This window comes from Chlorocebus sabaeus, chromosome 20 (assembly GCF_047675955.1).
Source record: "Chlorocebus sabaeus isolate Y175 chromosome 20, mChlSab1.0.hap1, whole genome shotgun sequence".
In the NCBI taxonomy this organism is placed as follows: Eukaryota; Metazoa; Chordata; class Mammalia; order Primates; family Cercopithecidae; genus Chlorocebus; species Chlorocebus sabaeus.
Window position 1 is genome coordinate 9,303,656 of NC_132923.1, and position 26,020 is coordinate 9,329,675.

Sequence of the window (26,020 nt, forward strand, 5' to 3'; positions counted from 1 at the left end):
CTGTGTAGAATGAACCACATATGAAGAATCAGAACTCACATTAATAGGCATATCAAAAGCAGTCAATACCTCAATTATAACTACGAGCTCTGCATTTTGAGCTGAAGTACAGGGCATCTGAAAAACTTTATCTTTCAAGCCAGAATAAGAAGCTTTACCATTATTAGACCCATCTGTGAAGACATTTTCAGCACCTTTAATTCGTTTAAATTTAGTTAATTTAGGGAGAATCCAATTAGTTAATTTCAAAAATTGAAATAATTTTGTTTTAGGAAAATGATTATTGAGAATACCCACAAATCAGCTAAATGGGTTTGCCAAGTAAGACTATTTATAAAAGCTTGCTGTATTTGTGCCTTTGTGAGTGGGACAATAATTTTTCCAGGATCTTATCCATGTAATTTGACAATCCGAGTTCTCCCATTTCCTATCGTGTGTAGCAATTTGATCCAAATAAGGAGTTAGAGTCTGTGAATTAGTATGTGGAAGAAAAAGCCATTCTACTAAGTCCTGCCCTTGGACAACACCACCAGTAGGTAAATGCTGAGTTGAAAAAATTGGCAAATCTAGAGTCTTCTCTGAATCTATTCTATTTATCTGAGCTTTATGGACTTGCTTTTCAATCAGCTGTAACTGTGCCTCAGCCTCTTTTGTTAATTGTCCAGGGCTAGTGAGACTAGGATCTCCTCAAAGGATAGAAAATAGATTACTCAAGGCAAGGTAGGAATGCCTAGAGCAGGTTGTATCCAATTAATGTCCCCTAGTAATTTTTGAAAGTCATTTAATGTTTTCAGTTGATCCCTATGTATGGTTACTTTCTGTGGCACTAGTGTAGTGTCATTTACTAAGGTCCCTAAGTAGGAGTAAGGAGGAGTAGTCTGAATTTTGTCAGGAGCTACAATTAAACTGGTGCGAGAAATCTCAAATTTTGCAAGTGATCATGACATTGGGGTAATATTTCTCGGGTGGGGGCAACACAAAGTATATCGTCCACATAATGAAAAATGTTAACACTGTGAAAATTTTTTATGAGTAGGTTCAATTGCTTGCTCTACACACCTCTGGCAAATTGCTGGACTGTTTAACATGCCTTGTGGCAACACTTTCCAATGAGAACGCTTAGCAGGCTGCAGGTTGTTTACTGCAGGAATTATAAATGCAAACCATTCACAATCTTGCTCAGCTAAGGGGATAGTAAAGAAACAGTCTTTAGTGAGGTAAGGTATGGCAGGCTCAGCTCGGTAGCCCGGGATGGGTGGGCGCCTTCAGACAGGTACCGCTGGTGGCTCAGGTGCCCTTACCGGGCATCCTCCAGCATTCTGGGCACCTGCCTACCCCTTGGTGGGGAGGCTGGCCACAGGCTGAGCACGCTCCGGGCTGGGTACTCCTCAGTCAGTCCATGAGCATCGCGTGGTAGACTTTCACTTGGCCAGCCCTTCCCACACTTCTGGGCATGTCATCAGGAAGGTAAAACTAGGTTGGAGGTGGAGGGAGCACTTCTAACCTGGAAGAATATTGAAGACTTCACTGAAGAAGTGTCATTTGAGAGGAGCTATGGAAAGAAAGATTGAAAGAAAACACATTGAATGAGGAAAAACTAATATACAGTCATCAACATCCTTGTATAACCTAGTTTTTAAAAAACTGGATTTCAAAGAAAACAAAATTATCTTCCTTTCCAAATCCAAAAAGATGAAAACGACTGAGATACTTTCAAAAGACAACCAAGTGAGCACCACAGACTAATGAGTAGAATCAATAAGAACGTGGTTTTGGCCTTTTTAACGCTGACAAGTTCTGCATTTCTGCTGTTTCAGTTGTACTACTACAAGCACTATTTATCAACAAAGAATGGAGCTGGTTTGTCAAAATCCAAAGGAAGCCGAATTGGATTTGACGGCACACAGTGGCGTGCAGTTAAAAAATTTATTATGCTAACATCCAACCAAAATGTACCAGTGTTTCTTATTGATCCTTTGGTATTGGAATTGATTAATAAGAACTTTGAACAAGTCAAAAATACTTCTCATGGCTCCATTTCCCAGTGCAGGTTTTTCTGTGTTCCAAGAGACTTTACTGCACTTGCACTGCAGTCTCACCTATGGAGGAATGAGGAAGGCTGGTTTCGGGTAGCTGAGAATATGGGATTTCAGTGCCTAAAGATTGAGAGTAAAGATCCCCGGCTAGACAGGATAGACTCCCTTTCTGGAACTGAAATCCCCCTGCACTATATCTGCAAATTGGCCACTCATGCGATCCACTTGGTAGTCTTCCATGAGAGGAGTGGCAACTATCTCTGGCATGGCTGCTTGAGACTTAAAGAACACATTGACAGTAAATTTGTTCCCTTCCGAAAGTTACAGTTTGGTCTTTATCCAGGAGCTTTTGACAGGCCAGAGTCACAGCAAGTTACTGTTGATGGACTGGAAGTTCTCATTCCAAAGAATTCAATGAGCTTTGTAGAAGAAGTACCACACTGTAGGTTTATTGACTGTAGATATAAAGAAGCTCAAGCATTCTTTTAGCAGTACCTTGATGACAACACTGTGGAAGCCGTGGTCTTTCGGAAGAGTGCAAAGGAATTACTGCAACTAGCAGCGAAAACATTAAACAAAATGGGAGTACGATTCTGGCTGAGCAGTGGGACTTGTCTAGGATGGTATCGACAATGAAACATTATTCCTTATAGCAAAGGTGTTGAAAATAGATTTAGAAACTTAAAAACCTTTAAATTTATAGACTTAGAAGCTCAGAGACTTAGAGACTTAGAAACTTAGAAGTTTAGAAAAGCCACACCAGGTGGCTATCTAAAAGCACCCACCCAACGACCAGGTGGCCATCTAAAGCACCCGCCTGATGTCCGTGTGGCTATCTAAAACACCCACCCATATTCCTGGAACTCAAACAGAAGAACAAGTCCGGGAAATACCCCGCGCGGGTTCAAACCAGGTTCAAACCAACCAATTAAAGTAAGACATCTCGCTCAGGCCATAACCTGCTCCAATCATCTTGCGCCTCAAGCTTTGTAAAATTTTGTGGTTTTCTGCCTTTATAAACTGTCTGTAACAAGCATTCGGGGTCCTGTGGCCAACCTCGGACATGGGACCCTAGCGCGCTAGCAATAAATCTCTCCACTGTGACTTCCGTGTCGAGTGGTCTCTCGTGACGACCCCTGCCCAGGAAGGAATCTAAAAACTAGGTTCCTACATTTGGTGCGTTGGCCGGGAATGGGGGTCGCCCGAGGACCCTCGACCCCTCCAGTGGAGACACAATTGGCCCGGGCCACCGACTGCTGACCGGACGAACGGACTCTTGTCAGGTACTTTCGTTTCGCTCTGTGCTCTGTTTGTCTTGCCGGCTAGCTCTGAGGAGTACTCCGTCTGAATAATCAAGTGGGGAAGGGGGGCAGACGTGTCCGGCACCTTCCCCCTTGCGCCCCGGGGGACGCCCTGGTGGTTGTCGGGAGGAAAGCTGACGACTCTGTTGGCCTCCTCAAATCGGTAGGCAGGTTACGCCTGCCGTCTGAATCTTTTGTAATCTTGTGGCGCCACTCTCTGGCCGCGCGGCTCCTCTGTGTTTGTTTGGTCACTGTGTATATTGTTGTCATTTCGTCCTTGTGTGTGCGTGACTTTCTGGACGAAACTATGGGACAGACACTAACAACTCCTTTAGCCTTGACTTTGACCCACTTCCCTGACGTCCGGGCGCGAGCCCACGATCTCTCCGTGGAAGTCCGTAAAGGACGATGGCAAACTTTCTGTTCGTCTGAATGGCCAACCCTCCAGGTTGGGTGGCCCCAGGACGGAACATTTGACCTCTCCATTATCTTACAGGTTAAAGCAAAAGTGATGAATCCTGGGCCACAAGGACACCAGGACCAAGTGGCCTACATAATCACCTAGGAAGATTTGGTCCGAAACCCCCCTTCCTGGGTGAAACCCTTCTTCCATTCCCCCTCCCCGTCCCAATCTACCCTCCCTGATGGAACTCAGCCACCTTACGCTTCACCCTCGTCCCTTACCCTATCCCCAATCCCTCCCACTACTCCCTCGGCCCCTACTCTTTCTCCAGCCCCTTCATCGGTCCCTTCCTCGACCTCGCCTCCCTCTCCAACCCCGCCCAAATTAACCCCTAGAACGCCGCCACCGTCCCGTCCTCCCCGCTCGCTCCGCGCGTCAGGGGGCCGGAAGCCCGCCCCGCGGCCCGCCCGGCCGCGCTCGCAGCCACATTCCCGGGGTTTGCGTGCCTCCAGCGGTAAAAGGCGAGTCGGAGGGGTTGCGCAGTGAAAAAAAAAAAAAAAAAAAAGGTCAGGGGAGCCCGCACCTGGTGGTGGCCCGGCGTCCGGCCGACCGCCGCTCCCGCGCCCCTCCTCCCCTCCGCCGTTCCGCGCCGCCACCAACACCTCGTCTCCGCTTGCGGCGGACTGAAGACCCGGATGGCACTCCCACCTGGCAGTCTTCCCTTTTCCCCCTTCGCACGGTCAACCGCGCAATCCAGTACTGGCCCTTTTCTGCCTCCGACCTCTACAATTGGAAAACTCACAACCCCCCCTTTTCCCAAGACCCTCAGGCCTTAACCTCATTGATAGAATCCATTCTCCTCACCCACCAGCCTACCTGGGATGATTGTCAACAGCTTTTGCAGGTCCTTCTGACCACCGAAAAAAGGCAACAAGTCCTCCTGGAGGCCCGGAAAAATGTGCCGGGGCCAGGAGGCCTTCCAACCCAGCTCCCCAACGAAATAGACGAGGGATTTCCCCTCACCCGCCCAGACTGGGATTATGAGACAGCACCAGGTAGGGAGAGTCTCCGAATCTATCACCAGGCTCTGTTGGCGGGTCTCAAGGGGGCAAAGAAACACCCCACCAATTTGGCCAAGGTAAGGACCATAATTCAGGGAAAGGACGAAAACCCGGCAGCCTTTATGGAAAGACTTCTAGAAGGGTTCCGAATGTTTACCCCATTTAATCCAGAGGCTCTAGAACATAAGGCTGCCGTGGCCATGTCGTTCATAGACCAAGCAGCACTAAATATTAGAGGGAAACTCCAAAGATTAGATGGGATCCAGACCTATAGATTACAGGAATTAGTCAGAAAGACAAAAAAGTGTATAATAAGAAAAAAAAAAAAAAACTCCCGAGGAAAAGAAGGCCAGGCTAGCGAAGGAACAAGAGGAACGAGAGGATCAAAAAGATAAAAGAGAGATAAGTATTTAACAAAAATCCTGGCGGCAGTAGTAATGAAGAAAAGGCCAGGGAGACGGGGAAAAGCGGAGGCGGCCTAAAGTAGATAAGGACCAGTGTGCCTACCAGGCATTTACTTCAGGAGCTGAGTGCCTTACAACTTGCTCAGCACCTTAATTAAAAGATGCATTCTTTTGTCTACCCTTGGCCCCCCAAAGCCAAGAACTCTTTGCCTTTGAGTAAAAAGATCCTGAAAAAAAGAATTTCGGGCCAATTGACCTGGACCCGACTTCCCCAAGGGTTCAAGAACTCTCCCACTCACTTTGATGAGGCTCTCCACCGGGACCTAACTGACTTCCGGACCCAGCATCCAGAAGTGACCTTGCTCCAGTATGTAAATGACCTCCTCCTGGCGGCCCCCACAAAGGAAGCCTGCATGCAAGGTACTAGGCATCTACTCCAGGAACTGGGTGAAAAAAAAATACCGGGCATCCGCCAAGAAGGCACAAATTTGTCAGACCAAGGTAACCTACCTGGGGTACATACTGAGTGAGGGGAAAAGGTGGCTCACCCCTAGGCGCATAGAGACTGTGGCTCGCATTCCACCGCCCCGGAATCCCAGAGAGGTGCGTGAATTCCTGGGAACTGCTGGGTTCTGTCGCTTGTGGATACCCGGTTTCGCTGAACTGGCCGCCCCCCTTTATACCCTCACCAAGGGAAGTACCCCTTTTACCTGGCAGGAGGAACATCAATTGGCTTTTGAGACTCTAAAGAAAACACTCCTCTCTGCCCCAGCCCTTGGGTTACCGGATACCTCAAAACCTTTCACCCTCTTCTTAGATGAGAGGCAAGGAATTGCAAAAGGAGTCTTAACCCAGAAATTAGGGCCCTGGAAGAGACCGGTAGCGTATCTGTCTAAAAAGCTAGATCCTGTAGCAGCCGGTTGGCCCCCGTGTCTCCGCATCATGGCAGCCACTGCCATGTTAGTCAAAGACTCTGCTAAGTTAACCCTTGGGCAGCCATTGACTGTTATTACTCCACATGCTCTAGAGGCCATAGTGCGACAGCCCCCGGACCGGTGGATTACCAGTGCACGCTTGACCCACTACCAGGCCCTCCTATTGGACACAGACCGCGTCCAGTTTGGCCCTCCGGTCACCCTGAACCCTGCAACGCTGCTGCCGCTACCAGGAGACCAACTGAGCCCTCACGACTGTCGGCAGGTGTTGGCAGAAACCCACGGAACGCGGGAGGACCTCAAGGACACAGAACTCCCAGACGCGGACCACACATGGTATACAGACGGCAGCAGCTATCTTGACTCAGGTACCCGGAGGGCGGGAGCGGCAGTGGTAGATGGCCACACCACCATTTAGGCGCAGTCACTGCCCCTGGCACGTCTGCACAAAAGGCTGAGCTAATAGCGCTAACAAAGGCCCTAGAGCTGTCCAAGGGGAAAAAGGCTAATATTTATACAGATAGCCGATATGCTTTTGCAACGGCTCATACCCATAAAAGTATTTATGAAAGAAGAGGTCTCCTAACATCAGAGGGAAAAGAAATCAAGAACAAAGCTGAAATAATTGCCTTATTAAAAGCCCTCTTCCTCCCACGAGAAGTAGCCATAATCCACTGTCCCGGACATCAGAAAGGACAGGATCCAGTTGCAGTGGGAAACAGACAGGCAGACCACGTGGCCAAGCAGGCAGCCATGGCAAAAGTACTAACCTTAGCCTCAGAACCCAACAAAACCGACCAGGATAGACACACCTACACCCCAGAAGACCAGGAAGAGGCAAGAGCCATAGGAACTATAGAAAACAAGGACACCAAGAACTGAGAAAAAGAAGGGAAGACAGTCCTCCCACAAAAAGAAGCCGTGGCTATGATCCAGCAGATGCATGCCTGGACACACTTAGGTAGCCGGAAGTTAAAAATGTTGATTGAAAAAACTGACTTTCTAATTCCTAAGGCAAGTACTCTAATAGAACAGGTGACTTCTGCCTGCAAGGTCTGTCAGCAGGTGAACGCTGGGGCTACTCGAGTGCCAGCAGGAATACGAACCCATGGCAGCCGCCCGGGGGCTTATTAGGAGGTAGACTTCACTGAAGTAAAACCTCACTATGCTGGGTATAAGTACTTACTACTGTTTGTAGATACCTTTTCAGGATGGTTAGAAGCCTACCCCACCCGGCAAGAAACGGCACACATAGTAGCCAAGAAGATTCTGGAAGAAATCTTTCCTAGATTTGAACTTCCCAAGGTAATTAGGTCAGACAACGGGCCGGCCTTCGTTTCCCAGGTAAGTCAGGGGCTAGCCAGGATACTGGGGATTAATTGGAAATTGCATTGTGCTTATAGACCCCAGAGCTCAGGACAGGTAGAAAAAATAAATAGAACAATAAAAGAGACCCTTACTAAATGGACCTTAGAGACTGGCCTAAAAGATTGGAGACGCCTCCTATCTCTAGCTCTTTTAAGAGCCCGGAATACGCCTAACCGCTTTGGGCTCACTCCATATGAAATCCTCTACGGAGGACCTCCCCCTTTGTCGACCCTACTTGACTCCTTTTCTCCTTCCAACTCCAAGACTGACCTGCAGGCCCGGCTAAAAGGACTACAAGCAGTACAGGCCCAAATCTGGGCCCCCTTGGCAGAACTGTACCGGCCAGGACATTCGCAGACCAGCCACCCCTTCCAGGTGGGGGACTCCGTCTACGTTAGACAACACCGTTCTCAAGGACTGGAGCCTCGGTGGAAAGGACCCTACATTGTTCTCCTGACCACACCCACAGCCATAAAGGTTGACGGAATCGCCACTTGGATCCACGCATCCCACACCAAGGCTGCTCCAGAGACGCCCGGACCACCTGGGACATGGAGACTCCGTCGCTCCGAGGACCCCCTCAAGATAAGACTCTCTCGTACCTAACCCTTTACTTACTACTAGCCCTCCTTCCCCGCGTTGCTGACACCAAAAACCCCCACCAACCTTTTAACCTAACCTGGAGAGTAACTAATTTTAACACCCATGAAGTCTTATATGAGACTTCACAAATTGCCCCTGTGGGAACTTGGTTCCCTGACCTCTATCTCAACCTAGATAAAGTAGCAGGGGTAGATAACATGGAAGGGGGAGCATGGAGAAAACAGGCTAGAAGGGTGTCCATAAGCCGGAACGGGTTCTATGCCTGCCCCGAATTCCGGACAGGAGAAATAAAACAAACTTGCGGGGATATAACTTCCCTGTATTGTGCTAGCTGGACTTGTGTAACTAGTAATGATGGAGAATGAAAATGGGCCACAACACCATGGTACATATCCATGTCCTTTGTTAAGCCCTGCACCAGAACCCGGTATTCGGCTGATTGTAATCTGGTCTGCATCAAATTCAAAAAAGCGGCGAAATCTGATGGCCGCTAGATGTCAGGGTTAATATGGGGCCTATATTTACACCAAAAGCCACTATTTAGGATCCCCATCCAAATTAGACTAGCAGTCAGCCCTGCCTCAGCTCCTGTCTCAATAGGGCAAAACCCAGTTTTACCAGAAGCAAGGCCTCCTCAGCCGGAGGCCCCTCAAGGCACTACCCTGCCCTTGAGTTCTCCGGGCTTAGGTGACAGGCTCCTTAATCTCATAAAAGGGCTCTTACTTTGCCTTGAACCAGACCAGGCCAGAATCCACCTCCTCTTGTTGGCTGTGCCTAGCGACAGCCCCCCCTTATTATGAGGGCATTGCCTCCACTAATAATTTCACCAACTCCACTAATCCTACTGGATGTGCATAGGATCAGCATAAAAAGCTGACCCTGGCTGAAGTTTCCGGGTCAGGAATCTGTATAGAAAAGGTACCCACTAGCCATCAGCATCTCTGTGACAAGACTCTGACAGTGCCTAGCTCCAATCACTATTTGGTCCCTTCCGGGACAGACTGGTAGGCTTGCAACACTGGACTCACTCCCTGTGTATCCACAGCAGCGTTTAACTGCAGCACAGACTATTGCATGTCAGTACAGGTTGTTCCCCGAGTATACTATCACTCTGGAAACTCCTTTGACCTCCGGTATGAACAGAAAGCTTATAGTAGACCCAAAAGGAAACCTGTCTCACTCACCCTCGCTGTAATGCTAGGAGTGGGGGTAGCAGCTGGGGTTGGGACCGGAACAGCAGCTTTAGTACGTGGTAGCTACCATCTGCAACAACTTAGGGCAGCCATAAATAAAGACCTTAGAGCCATAGAACACTCTATTTCAAAACTTAAAGAATCTCTAACCTCTCTGTCTGAAGTTGTATTAAAAAAAAAAACCGGCGAGGACTAGAAATTGTCTTCTTAAAGGAAGGCGGGCTCTGTGCAGCCCTCAAAGAACAATGTTGCTTTTACGCAGACCATTCAGGAGTGGTTAAAGATTCTATGGCAAAACTAAGAGAAAGATTAGACAAACGGAAAAAAGAAAGAGAGTCTCAACAAAATTGGTTTGAAAGCTGGTACAACCAGTCTCCTTGGTTCAGCACCTTAGTCTCCACCATCTTAGGCCCCCTTATCCTACTCATGCTCATCCTTACTTTCGGGCTGTGTATACTTAACCGCTTACTCGCCTTTATTAAAGATAAGTTAAACATTGTGCAGGCTATAGTCCTAACCCAACAGTACCAAGCCCTCAGGACAAAAGAGGAGGCTCAAGATTGAGCCTCTTGGTCACGAAAAGAGGAGGGAATGAAAATAGATTTAGAAACTTAAAAACCTTTAAATTTATAGACTTAGAAGCTCAGAGACTTAGAGACTTAGAAACTTAGAAGTTTAGAAAAGCCACACCAGGTGGCTATCTAAAAGCACCCACCCAACGACCAGGTGGCCATCTAAAGCACCCGCCTGATGTCCGTGTGGCTATCTAAAACACCCACCCATATTCCTGGAACTCAAACAGAAGAACAAGTCCGGGAAATACCCCGCGCGGGTTCAAACCAGGTTCAAACCAACCAATTAAAGTAAGACATCTCGCTCAGGCCATAACCTGCTCCAATCATCTTGCGCCTCAAGCTTTGTAAAATTTTGTGGTTTTCTGCCTTTATAAACTGTCTGTAACAAGCATTCGGGGTCCTGTGGCCAACCTCGGACATGGGACCCTAGCGCGCTAGCAATAAATCTCTCCACTGTGACTTCCGTGTCGAGTGGTCTCTCGTGACGACCCCTGCCCAGGAAGGAATCTAAAAACTAGGTTCCTACAGTGTCGACCTAGGAATTTTTTTTTTTTTTTTTTTTTGAGACGGAGTCTGGCTCTGTCGCCCAGGCTGGAGTACAGTGGCCGGATCTCAGCTCACTGCAAGCTCTGTCTCCCGGGTTCACGCCATTCTCCTGCCTCAGCCTCCCGAGTAGCCGGGACTACAGGCGCCCGCTACCTCGCCCGGCTTGTTTTTTGTATTTTTTAGTAGAGATGGGGTTTCACCATGTTAGCCAGGATGGTCTCGATCTCCTGACCTCGTGATCCGCCTGCCTCAGCCTCCCAAAGTGCTGGGATTACAGGCGTGAGCCACCGCGCCCGGCGACCTAGGAATTTTTATACAAGATTACAAATCTGATATTATTTTAGCATTTCAGGATGCAGGACTTCTGCTCAAACACAAATTTGGGAAGGTAGAAGACAGCTTGGAACTATCCTTCCAGGGAAAAGACGATGTAAAACTTGACATTTTTTTCTTCTGTGAAGAAACCGATCACATGTGGAACGGAGTCACTCAGGCCAAAACAGGAAAAAAATTCAAGTACCTGTTTCCTAGGTTTACATTGTGCTGGACTGAGTTTGTAGCTATGACGGTCCATGTGCCCTGTAAAACCCTCGAATACATTGAAGCCAACTATGGTAAGACCGGGAAGATTCCTGTAAAGACGTGGGACTGGAAGCGCTCTCCTCCCAATGCGCAACCCAGTGGAATCTGGCCTGTTTCTTTGTGGGATGAGGTTATCCAGTTATACTGAGATAATAGGTTGAAATGGGAGAATTCCTCTCTTGGAAAAAAAGGTAGATAACTGTTTAAAAAGATACATGTCTATTTGTCAAACATAAGTGGGAACCAAAGAAAATAAATGACAAGTTTGAAGACACGGAAAGGGTCCTAACTCCAGAACCATCTGATTTAATTCTCTCATTTAGCACTGAGGAATTTTCATGTACCTCATATAATGCTAGGTTACAGTGGAGAAGCCTAGATGAATGAGACAAATACCTGCTTCTTTTATTCCTCCCTTTGCTAAACAACTCAATTTTTCCTTTGAGGAAACCCTCCCCCACCCTTCGAAGAGTTCAAGTTCTGTAAAGGTTTTTAAAATGTTAAGTAATGTTTGAACTGGAAGATGAGCTCACCAGGCAAAGCAAAGGAAGGATATACTAGTCAAAAAGAATAACCCATTCCTGTTCTGGGCATTTAAGCTGGTATGTCAGTGCTACTTTTAAGATTGTGAGTTAATACTTTTAATAATCTGAGTCAATATTCAAGTGATCAGACTTTGAGTGGCATCAAGAAAAGATGATATCAGGTTCATTTTTCAACTAATCTTTTGTGGAATTGAATTAGAGAACAAGGCATTACTCTTTTAGGGAAGGTGAGAGCTTATTTATATCAGAGTTTATTACTTGTCAGGATAAGTAAATTTCTATACCTGTACTGTTTTCATATTTGAAGTGAGAAGAAAGTTTATGCTTGTGTAATGCTTAAATTTCAATCCATTGTGAGAATATTTTCACTGACATCTGATGGCACTTGTTGACAAATCATACAAGTGAGACCATGCTACTAGACATGATTTGAAAGAGTCCATGATGTCACAAAACTCATTTTTATTTTATTCTCAGTCACTCGATGTTAGGTAAAAATATAAGAAATTCATGTACATTTTATATTTTCTGAATTTATAATCCTTGCACTCCCAATTTTATGACAATAAAATATTAATAGAAAAAAAAGAAACAGTCTTTTAAATCTATGACTATTAAAGGCCAGTTTTTTGGAATCATAGCAGAAGAAGGCAATCCTGGCTGTAATGCCACCATAGGTTGTATAACTGAATTAATGACTCTAAGATCTGTCAACATTCTCCATTTACCAGATTTTTTTCTTAATAACAAAGACTGGAGAATTCCAAGGGGAAAATGTTGGACCTATGTGTCCTTTTTCTAATTGTTCAGTAACTAAGTCCTGTAAAGCCTCCAGTTTCTCTTTACTTAGCGGCCATTGTTCTCTCCAAATTGGCTTATCTTTTAACCATCTTAAAGGTATAGGTCCTAGAGGCTTAACAATGGCTGCCATCAAAAATGATATCCTAAACCCTTGGCAGGAACTTTGTCTTTCCACTTGAAGCGGCTCCTTCAAACCTTGCAAATATTTTTCTAGTCCCATACCAGGGACATACCCCATTTCATGCATCATATGTTGACTTTGAGGGCTATATAATTGTTCTGGAATTAGAACTTGTGCTCCCCATTGTTGTAATAAATCTCTTCTCCATAAATTTATAGGTACAGAAGTTATCATTGGTTGAATAGTCCCAGGTTGTCCATTGGGTCCTTCACAATGCAAAATATAACTACTTTGATATACTTCAGGGGATTTACCAACTCCAACTATGTTAAATTGAGCGGGTTGAATTGGCCACGTGGACGGCCAGTGCTGTAGAGAAATGATTGAAATGTCCGCTCCTGTATCTACCAAACCTTTAAATTTCTTTCCCTGAATAGTTATTTCACAGGTAGGATGTTTATCAGTAGTTTGATTCACCCAGTAAGCTGCTTTGCCTTGTTTATTTGTGCTTCCAAATCCTCTTGTTTTTCACTTTTCCCCATTTCTACATACAGCACAATCAGGGGCTCTGCTATACACTCTCCTGGCTCTGCTTTCCAGGGAACAGAAGGAGATATAACAATTTGAATTTCCCAACTGTAATCTGAATCAATGACTCCTATATGTACTTGCACTCCTTTTAAGTTTAAAATAGATCTACCTAGAAGTAATCTTATTGCCCCTGCTGGCAAGGGTCCACAGACTCCTGTTGGTACTTTTTGCAGGGGTTCCCCAGGCAGAAGGCTCACAGCTTTTGTGCAGCATAAATCTACTGCGGCACTGCTGGCTGTGGTGGGGGACAGACATTGTACAGAGGTGAGGGAGAGCTGGAGATGTCTGGGTTTGGAATGGGGTCCGGGAAAGGCCCCTCATGGTGTTTCCCGTGACACTGATTAGCCCAATGTTTTCCTTTTTTACACTTTAGGCATACATCTGGTTCATACTGATTGATAGCCTGTTTAAACTCTTTAAGTATTTTAAAAGGAAAAGGCTCAAACACAGTTATATTTCCCTGTTGATCTGGGGGATGTATCCTAACAGGGAACTGCCAAGCCTCTATATCACCCTCTCTTCTAGCTTGCTGGATTCCTGCCTGAATAGAACTGAGAGCGGTTGCTCGAAGCACTGCTTGAACAGTCACTGGGACAACTACTTTTTGCCCAGTGTCCTCCGGAAAAGAAAGATCTGGAGGGTCAAGCCACTCTTCTTCTTCAAAATAAGGAGGGGGTGCAGAAGGGTAGGGATGAACCTCTTCCTCGTTTGCCACTTTAGCTTTAACTGGCAAACAAACCTGCTCTGTTACCTCTTCTGTTATTTCGATATACTTTCCTTCCTCCTTAACATCAGTGTGAAAAGGTTCCAAGGTGGAATGAACCAGAGCCCACACTTGTCCCATTGTTACCCTGATGCTTCCAAGCTCTCCTTCTTACTCACCACGGGGATTGCTTAAGAGTACTCGGGTGTCCTCCAGCTTAGTTCCACGTTCTCCAACCATCACTCTGGTGACCCTTTGACCTGGGTTGGAGCCCCATGTATGGGCACCACTTGCCGAGACCAGGTCAGTTGTGGAGACCCTAACCCAGTGGCGCTAGAGGAATTAAAGACACACACACAAAGAAATATAGAGTGTGGAGTGGGAAATCAGGGGGCTGGCAGCCTTCAGAGCTGAGAGTCATGAACAGAGATTTACCCACATATTTATTGACAGCAAGCCAGTGATAAGCATTGTTTCTATAGATTATAGATTAACTAAAAGCGCTCCTTATGGGAAACAAAGGGATGGGCTTTGGCTAGTTACGTGCAGCAGGAACATGTCCTTAAGGCATAGATTGCTCATGCTATTGTTCGTGGCTTAGGAATGCCTTAAGCAGTTTTCCACCCTGAGTGGGCCAGATGTTCCTTGCTCTCATTCTGGTAAACCCACAACCTTTAGCGTGGGCATCATGGCCATCATGAACATGTCACAGTGCTGCAGAGATTTTGTTTATGGCCATTTTGGGGGCCAGTTTATGGCCAGATTTGGGGGCCTGTTCCCAACAGAACATGAGTTATTTTGATACAGGCATACAATGCATATTAACTACATCAGGGTAAATGGGGTATCCACCACTTCAAGCATTTATCCTTTCTGTGTTACAGACAATCCAATTATAGTCTTTTAGTTATCTTTAAATAAACAATAAGTTATTGTTGCCTGTAGTCACCGTGTTATACTATAAATACTAGATCTTTTTCATTCTATCTGACTATATTTTTGTGCCCATTAATCATCCCTATATTCCCCCTACCCACCCACTACCCTTCCCAGCCTCCGGCAACCATTGTTCTACCTTTTTGTTTGTTTTGAGACGGAGTTTTGCTCTTGTTGCCCAGGCTGGAATGCAAAGGCATGATCTCGGCTCACTGCAACCTCCGCCTCCAGGATTCAAGTGATTCTCCTGCTTGAGCCTCCCAAGTAGCTGAGACTACAGGCACGTGCCACCATACCCGGCTAATTTTTTATTTTCGGTAGAGATGGGTTTCACCATGTTGGTCAGGCTGGTCTTGAACTCCTAACCTCAAGTGATCCACCCAGCCTCCCAAAGTGCTGGGATTGCAGGAGTGAGCCACTGTGCACAGCCCATCATTCTATTCTTTATCTCCATGAGTTCAACTGTTTTAACTTTTAGCTCCCACAAATGTGTAAGTGAGAACATGTGAAGTTTGTCTTTGTCTTTCTATGCCTGGTTTATTTCACTTGACATAATGATCTCTAGTTCCATCCATGTTGTTGCAAATGACAGGATCTCATTCTTTTTATGACTGATAGTTCTCTGTTGTATATATGTACCACATTTTCTTTATCCATTTGTTTGTTGATGGACACTTAGGTTGCCTCCAAATATTGACTATTGTGAATAGTGCTGCAGTAAACATGGGTAAGGTTTTTTACTGAATGTTAAAAACAGTAACAAACTAGTTATCATAAGCATCTCTGTCCACCCCACAGAAACTCTCTCTTAGCCTAAGCTTGCTCTCCACCCTGTTGAGCAGGATGAAGTACAGATTGAAGTTGTTCAGCTAAGGGCTGTTAGGATCCTTGCAGCTGCAACTCGGCTCATCACAGCTACCAAGGTCAGTATGATGGCTCTGTTCAGGGTTCATTATTCTGATAATTGCAACTGGGCAGGTTGTATAGCACAATGCCACTATTTATTTTCAGATGCCAGTTTATGTCATGGGAGTTACCAGTACCCAGACCCCTTTCTCCTTCAGCAATGCTAATCCTGGGCTCACATTCCACTGGTCTGTGAGCAAAAGGGATGTATTGGATCTAGTGCCCAGGCATTCAGAGGTAAGAATGTACCTGTTTAGTATGTTATTTTAGGGATCTTGATATTAAATTTATTTTATTTTATCATACATTTCTTTTTGGTTTGAGATGAGGTCTCACTCTGTCACCCAGGCTAGAGTGCAGTGGTGTGATCTCAGCTCACTGCAACCTCCACCTCCTAGGCTAAAGTGATCCCCCCACCTTAGCCTCCCAAGTAGCTGGGACCACAGGCACATGCCACCATGCCTGGCTTTTTTTCTTTTTTTTTTTTTTGTATTTTTTTTTGTTGAGATGAGGTTTTGCCTTGTTGCCCAGGCTGTTCTTGAACTCCTGAGGTTAGGTGATCCACCCACCATGACCTCCCAAAGTGCTGGGATTACAGGCGTGAACCACCATGCTCAGCCTATCATAAGTTTTAGACTGATTACTCACTCTCTAAACTACACAATATTATTACTTATTTACTTTTCCTACTGTTCTCTGAACTCTGAACTCTGGAAACCTGCAGAGCAATAAAGAATCCAAATTTGAGTGTGCAGATAATACTGTATGATTATTTATTTATTTATTTATTTTGCTGGACAGAGCTCTCAAAAGTGATCTTTCTTTTAATATTATATTTATTAATGTTGTTGTAATAATGTTGTATTTGTGAGCAGATGACTATGTAAGATGAGTAACACTATGAATATAAAGTATATGCATAGAGTTTAAATATACAATTTTTATTTTTTATCATGTTCAGACACACATTTGATTATATTCATAATCATGTTTATGCTACATCATGGGTGATTACATTAACAGTAAGAAAAGTAAATGTGGAGGGCTGTAGGTGGCATTGCTTTGTTTCCACGCTCCCAGCCCACCCTACTTGGAATTGGGGAAGAACTGGATTCCCATGTCAGGCACTGGATTCCCATGTCAGGCACCATGGGTACCAGGGCGCTATAGTCACCTACCAACTGGGCAGCTGATTCTGGACTGGGTGTCTTATATCAATGACAAATTTAAGAACAGTGATTAATTAAACTGCCCCTCCATGGTTGCCTTTGGTATCTGGTGGTATTGGCTCCTCCCAATTCACTACCTGCTGTGTCTGGAACCACAGAAGACCTCAGGATAGACATCTACGATATCCACAGTTCACCTTGAGAGTATATTTCTCTGAAAAAAAGCTTTGATGTTTTGATGCATATAGTATTAAACCTCACACGGAAACCTGAAAAAAAAAAAAAAAAAAAGCAAGTTTGGCAGAAACTGCAAAGTTTGCTACCGACAAATTTTACCTAGTTAAAGGAAACTCACCCAAGGTGGTCTGAGGACACTGGCAACAAGCTAGGTCTGGGTTTTACCCTAGGAAAAAGGACATGGGGCCATGATACCCATTAGGTCACCATTCAGTGCTCATGAGAACAAAGAATTAGAGTTATATCTTGGGAGATAATAGAGGGGTTACAGGAGCTAGAATTAGGAGGATATTTCAGTAGCCAGCTAAAAAGAAAAGAGAACTTTGGAAAAAGTAAAAAAATATATTTGTAATCTTTCTAAAAATATCCTTAACCTATAATTTAGGGAAACTCTAGTGGTTAGATCTTCTGTCTGTGACTTCCTAGAGTCTAGTTACACTGGAATTGTGGAAGAATGGAACTCTACTTAGTTTGATGCAATTTAGTGTAAGGATTTGGCTTTTTTCTTTTTCTTTTTCTTTTTTTTGAGACAGAGTTTCACTCTTGTTGCCCAGGCTGGAGTGGTGCAATGGTGTGATCTCAGCTCACTACAACCTCCACCTCCTGAGTTCAAGCAATTCTCCTGCCTCAGCCTCCTGATTAGCTGGGATTACGGGTGCCCGCCACCATGCCCGGCTAATTTTTTGTATTTTTAGTAGAGACGGGGTTTCACCGTGTTGGCCAGGCTGGTCTCGAACTCCTGACCTCAGGTGATCCCCCCCACCTCGTCCTCCCAAAGTGCTAGGATGACAGGCATGAGCCACCACGCCCAGCAGGCTTCTTTCTTGAATAACAAACAGGAGTGTGTGAAAGGAGGGAATGGTCTAGGCCTTGGCCTCTATTCTCCTTCTCCCTTTCTTTAATTTTTTTTACCTAAAGCATCACTTTTTCTCTAGCAGAATAATTGAGAGCCACACAGATTTTTTATTTTCCTGCCTCAGATCTAGTATAGGCAAATTGGGTAATGAAATGGGCAATAGAAAGGCCTTCATGAGGCCTATAATCCCAGCACTTTGGGAGGCTGAGGCGGACTTGGAATCAGGAGTTTGAGACTAGCCTGGCCAACATGGTGTAACCCCACCTCTACTAAAAATACAAAACTTAGCTGAGTGTGGTGGCACACACCTGTAATCACAGCTACTTGAGAGGCTGAAGCAGAAGAATGGCTTGAACTCAGGAGGTGGAGGTTGCAGTGAGCCAAGATCACGCCACTGCACTCCAGCCTGGGCGACAGAGGGAGATTCTATCTCAAAAAAAAAAAAAAAAAGCCAGGTGCGGTGGCTCACGCCTGTAATCACACAGTGGCTTACTTTGAGAGGCCGAGGCAGGTGGATCACCTGAGGTCAGGAGTTTGAGACCAGCCTGACCAACTTGAAGAAACCCTATCTCTACCAAAAATACAAAATTAGCTGGGTGTGGTGGCGCATGCCTGTAATCCCAGCTACTCGGGAAGCTGAGGCAGAAGAATCGCTTGAACCCGGGAGGTGGAGGTTGCGGTGAACCGAGATCACGCAATTGACTCCAGCCTGGGCAAAAAGAGTGAAACTCTGTCACAAAAAAAAAAAAAAAAAAAAAAAAGGGCGGGGTGCAGTGGCTCACACTTGTAATCCCAGCACTTTGGGAGGCCGAGGCACGTGGATCACTTGAGCCCAGGAGTTCCAGACCAGCCTGAGCAACATGGCGAAACCCCGTCTCTACCAAAAATACAAAAATTAGCTGGGCATAGTGGCATGCACCTGTAATCCCAGCTACTCAGGAGGCTGAGGCAGGAGAATTCCTTGAACCCGGGAGGCAGAGGTTGCAGTGAACTGAGATTGCGCCACTGGACTCCAGCCCCGGCAACAGAGCAAGACCCTGTCTCAAAAAACAAAAACAAATAAACAAAAAAGGCCTTCATGGGCAGGGTGCGGTGGCTCATAGCTGTAATTCCAGCACTTTGGGAGGCCAAGGCAGGTGGATCACTTGAGCCCAGGAGTTCAATACCAGACTGGCCACCATGGCAAAACTCTGTATCTACTAAAAATACAAAAGGTAGCTGGGCATAGTGGCGTGCGCCTGTAATCCCAGCTACTCAGGAGGCTGAGGCAGGAGGATTCCTTGAACCCAGGAGGTGGAGGTTGCAGGGAGCTGAGATTGTGCCACTGGACTCCAGCCTGGGCAACAGAGTGAGACCCTGTCTCAAAAAAAAAAAAAAAAAAAAAAAAAAAAAAAAAGGCCTTCATGGGCTAGGTGCAGTGTGGCTCATAGCTGTAATCTCAGCACTTTGGGAGGCCGAGGTGGGTGGATCGCATGAGCTCAGGAGTTCGAGACCAGCCTGGGCAACATAGTGAAATCCTGTCTCTACAAAACACACACACAAGATTAGCCAGGCATAGTGGCATGCACCTGTAGTCCCAGCTACTAGGGAAGTTGAGGTGGGAGAGTCACCTGACCCCGGGAGGTGAAGGCTGCAGTGAGCTGTGATTGCACCACTGCACTCCAGCCTGGGTAACAGAGTGAGACCCTGTCTCAAAAAAAAAAAACAAAAAAAAAAAAACAAAAAAAGAAAGAGAGAGAGAAAGAGAGAGAGAGGGAAAGGCCTTCTTGCTCCAATAGGTAGATTTCCTACACTGTGGAAATGCCACCATTGAGAGGTTCACTTGGATTAAACAATTATAAAACACTCATTTTTTAGCATGAGACTCTTCCAGATAACTGATTGAAATCTGCACAAAGGAAATGGGATTTTTTGTGTGTGTAGGGGACAGGGGAAAGGTGATTTGGGAACATGGGACTTTGTCGTAATTCTAGAGCGCTAGAAGGAAAGTTTCAAGGGTTGTGAATGGCAAGAAGGCAGGGGATACAGGACCTGAAATGCCTACTTCAATGTTTGCCTTAATGGTGGTCTTGCCTTCCCTATTATCGGAATTCTATCAAGTTCTAATCCTCCCTATCCAGTCTAGAAGAGGGGCAAGTAGAAAGACGGTCAGTTTTTTTTCATCTTTTTCTTTTTTTTTTTTTTTACTTTTCATTGAATATATTTCTGTGTGGGCTGGGCACAGTGGCTCACACCTGGAGGCCGAGGCAGGTGGATCACTTGAGGTCAGGAATTCGAGACCAGCCTGGCCAAGGTGGTGAAACCCCGTCTCTACTAAAAATAAAAAAATTAACCAGGTGCGGTGGCACATGCTTGTAATTCCAGCTACTCGGGTGGCTGAGGCATGAGAATCACTTGAACTTGGTAGACACAGGTTGTAGTGGGCTGAGATTGTACCACTGCACTCCAGCCTGAGTGACAGAGACTCTGTCACACAAAATAAATAAATAAATAAATAAATAAATAAATAAATAAATAAATGGGTTCAGACAGTAGAACCTGGGATGGGAGAGAAGTAAGGCAAAGGCCAGGCTCAGTGGCTCACGCCTGTTACCCCAGCACTTCGGGAGGCTGAGGTGAGAGGATCACTTGAGCCCACGAGTTTGAGACCAGCCTAGTTAACATAATGAGACCCCATCTGTTAAAAAAAAGTTGTAAAATTAGGTAGGTGTGGTGGCACACACCTGTAGTCTCAGCTACTTGGGACACTGAGGCAGGAGAATCATTTGAGCCAAGGAGGTTGAGTTTGCAGTAAGCTGCGTTTGCACCACGGCACTCTAGCCTAGAGGACAAAGTGAGACCCTGTCTCTCAAAAAAACGCACAAAAAAGAAACTACTTCCATCATTTTCATTCTTCTTACATAAAAAAATTTGACTTTGAGGTAACATAAGAAAGAATCTTAGGGAGGCTTCCCAGAATTAATTGAACACTACAAACAGAGGTTTACTTTAGGCGTAATTATGCTGCTGAGAATATGAAAAGAAATCACTAAGAAAACAATCTCTTGTACACTATTTCTCCTCCTCCTCCTCTTCCTACTCCTTCTCCTTCTTCTTCTTCTTCCTTCTTTCTCCTTTATTCTTTCTTTTGTCTTCTTTTCTTCTTTTTTTTTTTTTGACACAAGGTCTTCTTATACTGCCCAGGATGATCTCAAACTTCTAGGCTCAAGTGATCCTCCTGCCTCAGCATCACAAGCATCTGAGATTACAGGGGTATACCACCCCCCCCAGCTCCTCTAGTTCTTCTAGAAAGCTATTTTCAACATACATTTTCCTTGTTGTTACAACAAACAAGGAAAGATTAGCCAGGTATCGTGACACGTGCCTGTTGTTCCAGCTACTTGGGAAGCTGAGGCAGGAGGATCATTTGAGACTAGGAATTCCAGGCTGCAGTGACCTATGATTGTACCACTGCACTTGAGCCTGAGTGATAGAGCAAGATCCCATTTCTAAAAAAAAAATAGTAGTGCTTACTTTGGCAGCATATCTACTAAAATTGGAATGATACAGAAAAGATTAGCATGTCCCTTGCACAAGGATGACCTGCAAATTCATGAAGTGTTCTATATTTTTAAAAAGGTAGACAGACAGAAATCAGAGTAGAAAGTTTATTCAAAGGGATAATAACAGAGAACTTCCCAAACCTAGAGAAAGATATCAATATTCCAATATAAGAAGGTTATAGAACACCAAGCAGATTTAACCCAAGTAAGGCTACCTCAAGACATAATCAAACTCCCAAAGGTCAAGTATAAAGAAAGGATCCTAAAGCAGAAGGGAAAAGAAACAATATACAAAGAAGCTCCAATATGTCTGGCAGAGAACTTCTCAGTGGGAATCTGATAGGCCAGGAGAGAGTGGCATTACATATTTAAAGTGCTGAAGGAAAAAAACTTTTATCCTATAATAGTATATCCAGTGAAGTTATCCTTCAAAGGTGAAATAAAGAGTTTCCAGGCTAGGCACGGTGGCTCATGCCTGTAATCCCAGCACTTTGGGAGGCCGAGGCGGGTGGATCATCTGGGGTCAGGAGTTCGAGACCAGCCTGGCCAACATAGTGAAACCCCATTTCTACGAAAACTACAAAAATTAGCTGGGCGTGGTGGCAGGCACCTGTAATCCCAGCTAATCAGGAGGCTGAGGCAGGAGAATCGCTTGAACCCGGGAGGTGGAGGTTGCAGTGAGCCGAGATCACGCTATTGCACTCCAGCCTGGGCAACAGGGTGAGACTCCACCTAAAAAAAAAAAGTTTCCCAGAAAAACAAAAGCTGAGGGATTTCATCAACAGCAGACCTGTTCTACAAGAAATGCTAGTGGGAATACTACAATCTGAAAGTGAAGGACATTAATGGGCAATAAGAAATCATCTGAAGGTACAAAACTCACTGGTAATATTAAGTACACATAAAACCATAGAATATTGTAACACTGTAATTGTGGTGTATAAACTACTCGTATCTTGAGTAGAAAGACTAAAAGATGAACCTACTAAAAATAACTACAACTTTTTAAGACAAAGAGAATATATAATAAGATATAATAGAAGTGACAAAAAGTTAAAAAACAGGAGAGATAAAGTGCAGAGTTTTTTATCAGTTTTCTCTTTCCCATTTGTTAGTTTGTGTGTTTATGCAACCAGTGTTAAGTGTCATCAGTTTAAAGTAACAGGTTATAAGATGTTATTTGCAAGCATTATGGTAACCTCAAATCAAAAAAACCTACAACAGGCCAGGCACGGTAGCTCACACCTATAATCCCAGCACTTTGGGAGGTTGAGGCAGGTGGATTGCTTGAGCTCAGGAGTTCAAGACCAGCCTAGGCAACATGAAAGAACCCTGTCTCTGCTGGGCATGGTGGCTTACGCCTGTAATCCCAGCACTTTGGGAGGCCAAAGCGGGCAGGTCACCTGAGGTCAGGAGTTCGAGACCAGCCTGGCCAACATGGTGAAACCCCGTCTCTACTAAAAAAATACAAAATTTAGTTAGGCATGGTGGTGCATTCCTGTAATCCCAGCTACTTAGGAGGCTGAGGCAGGAGAATCGCTTGAACCCAGGAGGCAGAGGTTGCAGTGAGCTGAAATTGTGCTATTGCACTCCAGCCTGGGCAACAAAAGTGAAACTCCATCTCAAAAAGAAAAAAAAGAAAAAACCCTGTCTCTTCAAAAATACAAAAATTGACTGGGCGTGGTGGTGTGCACTTCTAGTCCCAGCTACTCAGGAGGCTGAAGTGGGAGAATCTCTTGAGCCTGCGAGGCAGAAGTCGCAGTGAGCCCAAATTGCACCGCTGCAATCCAACCTAGGCAACATAGCAAGACCCTGTCTCGAAAGGTAAAATAAAATAAACCTGTAACAGATAAACAAAATAAAATGTAAGAATTAAAACATACCACTGGAGAAAATCACCTTCACAAAAAACAAAACAAGAAGGAAGTAAAGAAGGAAGAGGAGACCACAAAACAACTAGAAAACAAATAACAAAATGGCAGGAGAAGTTCTTATTTATCAATAATAACATCGCATGTAAACGGACTAAACACTCCAATTTAAAAGATATAGAGTGGCTGGACGTGGTGGCTCATGCTTGTAATCCCAGCACTTTGGGAAGGCTGAGTTGGGTGGATCACTTGAGGCCAGGAGTTCGAGACCAGCCTGGCCAACATGGTGAAACCCTGTCTCCACTAAAAATACAAAAATTAGCTGGAAATCACTTGAACCTGGGAGGTGGAGGGTGCAGTGAGCTGAGATCACACCACTGCACTCCAGCCTGGACAAGGAGCGAGACTCCATCTCAAAAAATAAAATAAGATAAAATAAAATAAAAGACATAGAGTGGCTGAAAGGATTAAAATAAAAAGATTCAACAATCTGTTGCCTACAAGAAACACACTTCACCTATAAAGACACACGTAGACTGAAAATAAAGAGATAGAAAAAGGTATTTCATGTTAATGGACACCAAAAAAGAGCAGGAATGGTTATACTTACATTATAAAATAGATTTCAAGACAAAACTATAGAAAGAGATGAAGGTCATTATATAATGATAAAGGGGTCAATTCAGCAAGAGGACATAACCATTATAAATATATATGCACCCAATACTGGAGTACCCAGATATATAAAGCAAATAATAATAGAGCTTAAGGGAGAGGCAGACCCCACAACATTAACTGGAGACTTCAATAACCCACTTTCAGCATTGAACAGGTCATCCAGACATAAAATCAACAAAGAAACATCAGACTTACTCTGCACTATAGACCAAATCGATCTAATAGATATTTACAGAACTTTTCATTCAACAACTGCAAAATACACATCCATCTCCTCAGCACATGGCTCATTCTTAAGAACAGACAATATGATAGGCCAGAAAACAAGTTTTTAAAAATTAAAAGAAAAGGCCGGGTGCAGTAGCTCAAGCCTGTAATCCCAGCACTTTGGGAGGCCGAGACGGGCGGATCACGAGGTCAGGAGATCGAGACCATCCTGGCTAACACAGTGAAACCCCATCTCTACTAAAAAATACAAAAAAATAGCCGGGCGCGGTGGCGAGCGCCTGCAGTCCCAGCTACTCGGGAGTCTGAGGCAGGAGAATGGCGCAAACCCGGGAGGCGGAGCTTGCAGTGAGCTGAGATCCGGCCACTGCACTCCAGCCTGGGCGACAGAGCAAGACTCCATCTCAAAAAAAAAAAAAAAAAAAAAAAAGTGGCCAGTCATTGTGGCTCTTGCTTGTAATTCCCAGCACTTTGGGAGGCCAGGATGGGCAGATTGTTTGAGCTCAGTAGTTTGAGACCAGCCTGGGCAACATGGAAAAACCCCATTTCTTCAAAAGGTACAAAAATTAGCTGGGTGTGGTGGTGTGCACCTATAGTCCAGGTTACTGAGGAGGCTGAGGCAGGAGGATGGCTTGACCCCAGGAGGCAGAGGTTGTTGCAGTGAGCTGAGATTGCACCACTGCACTCTAGCCTAGGTGACAGAGTGAGACCTGTCTCAAAAGAAAAAAAAAGTCCAAAAAATTCAAGCCAGCAGTGAGCTATAATGGCACCCCTGCACCCCAGCCTGAGCAACAAAGCAAAACCCTGTCTCTTAAAAATATATATGTTCTGGCTGGGCACGGTGGCTCATGCCTGTAATCCCAGCACTTTGGGAGGCCAAGGAGGGCAGATCACTTGAGGTCAGGAGGTTGAGACCAGCCTGGCCAACGTGGTAAAACCTCATCCCTACTAAAAATACAAAAATTAGTTCGGCATGGTGGTGGGCGCCTGTAATCCCAGCTACTCAGGAGGCTGAGGCAGGAGACTTGCTTGAACCCAGGAGGCAGAGGTTGCAGTGAGCCAAGATCGCGCCATTGCACTCCAGCCTGGGCAACAAGAGTGAAACTCCATCTCAAAAAAATAAAATATATATATATATAGGCTGGGCATGGTGGCTCATGCCTATAATCCCAGCACTTTGGGAGGCCAAGACGGGTGGATCACGAGGTCAGGAGATCGAGACCATCCTGGCTAACACGGTGAAACCCCTCTCTACTAAAAATATAAAAAATTAGCCGGGCGCGGTGGTGGGCACCTGTAGTCCCAGCTACTGGGGAGGCTGAGGCAGGAGAATGACGTGAACCCGGGAGGCGGAGCTTGCAGTGAGCTGATATATTGCCACTGCACTCCAGCCTGGGCAACAGAGCGAGACTCTGTCTAAAAATATATATATATATACACACACACACACAAACACACACCCCCTATGTTCCAACTGTCCTATACATTAAATAAATACATTTTTAAATTAATTAAAAACACTGAAATTATATCAAGTATTTTTTCTGACCACAATGGAATAAAACTAGAAATTAGTAACAAGAGGAATTTTGGAAACTATGCAAACACAGGGTAATTAAACAATATGTTCCTGAATGACCAGTGGGTCAATGAATAAATTAAGAATTTAAATTTCTTGAAACAAGTGAAAATGGAAACACAACAATACCCATGAGATACAGTGAAACCAGTACTAACAAAAAGTTTATAGGCCGGGCGCGGTGGCTCAGGCCTGTAATCCCAGCACCTTGAGAGGCCGAGGCCAGTGGATCACGAGGTCAGGAGTTCAAGAC

The 26,020-nt window shown here is 45.1% G+C and overlaps 2 protein-coding genes and 1 non-coding gene across 3 annotated transcripts in view; all 3 read left to right on the top strand.

Annotated features, from left to right (window-relative positions):
• The window catches only part of NUP210L (nucleoporin 210 like), a 168,165-nt gene that overhangs the window by 97,462 nt on the left and 44,683 nt on the right, over window positions 1-26,020 (top strand). Inside the window, exons 26-27 of the mRNA XM_073008364.1 lie at window positions 15,547-15,627; window positions 15,716-15,847. Coding sequence (XP_072864465.1) covers window positions 15,547-15,627; window positions 15,716-15,847 — 213 coding nt within the window. The remainder of the gene's footprint in view (window positions 1-15,546; window positions 15,628-15,715; window positions 15,848-26,020) is intronic.
• LOC103223935 (ribitol-5-phosphate transferase FKTN-like) lies at window positions 640-11,447 on the top strand. Its single transcript, XM_007977015.3, is given in 2 exon segments — window positions 640-2,694; window positions 10,710-11,447. Coding segments are annotated over 2 exon segments (1,395 nt in total). The 5' UTR covers window positions 640-1,745; the 3' UTR covers window positions 11,156-11,447.
• On the top strand, window positions 21,378-21,484 carry LOC119624540 (U6 spliceosomal RNA). Its single transcript, XR_005240706.1, has one exon. It is a non-coding gene; the product is annotated as a U6 spliceosomal RNA (small nuclear RNA).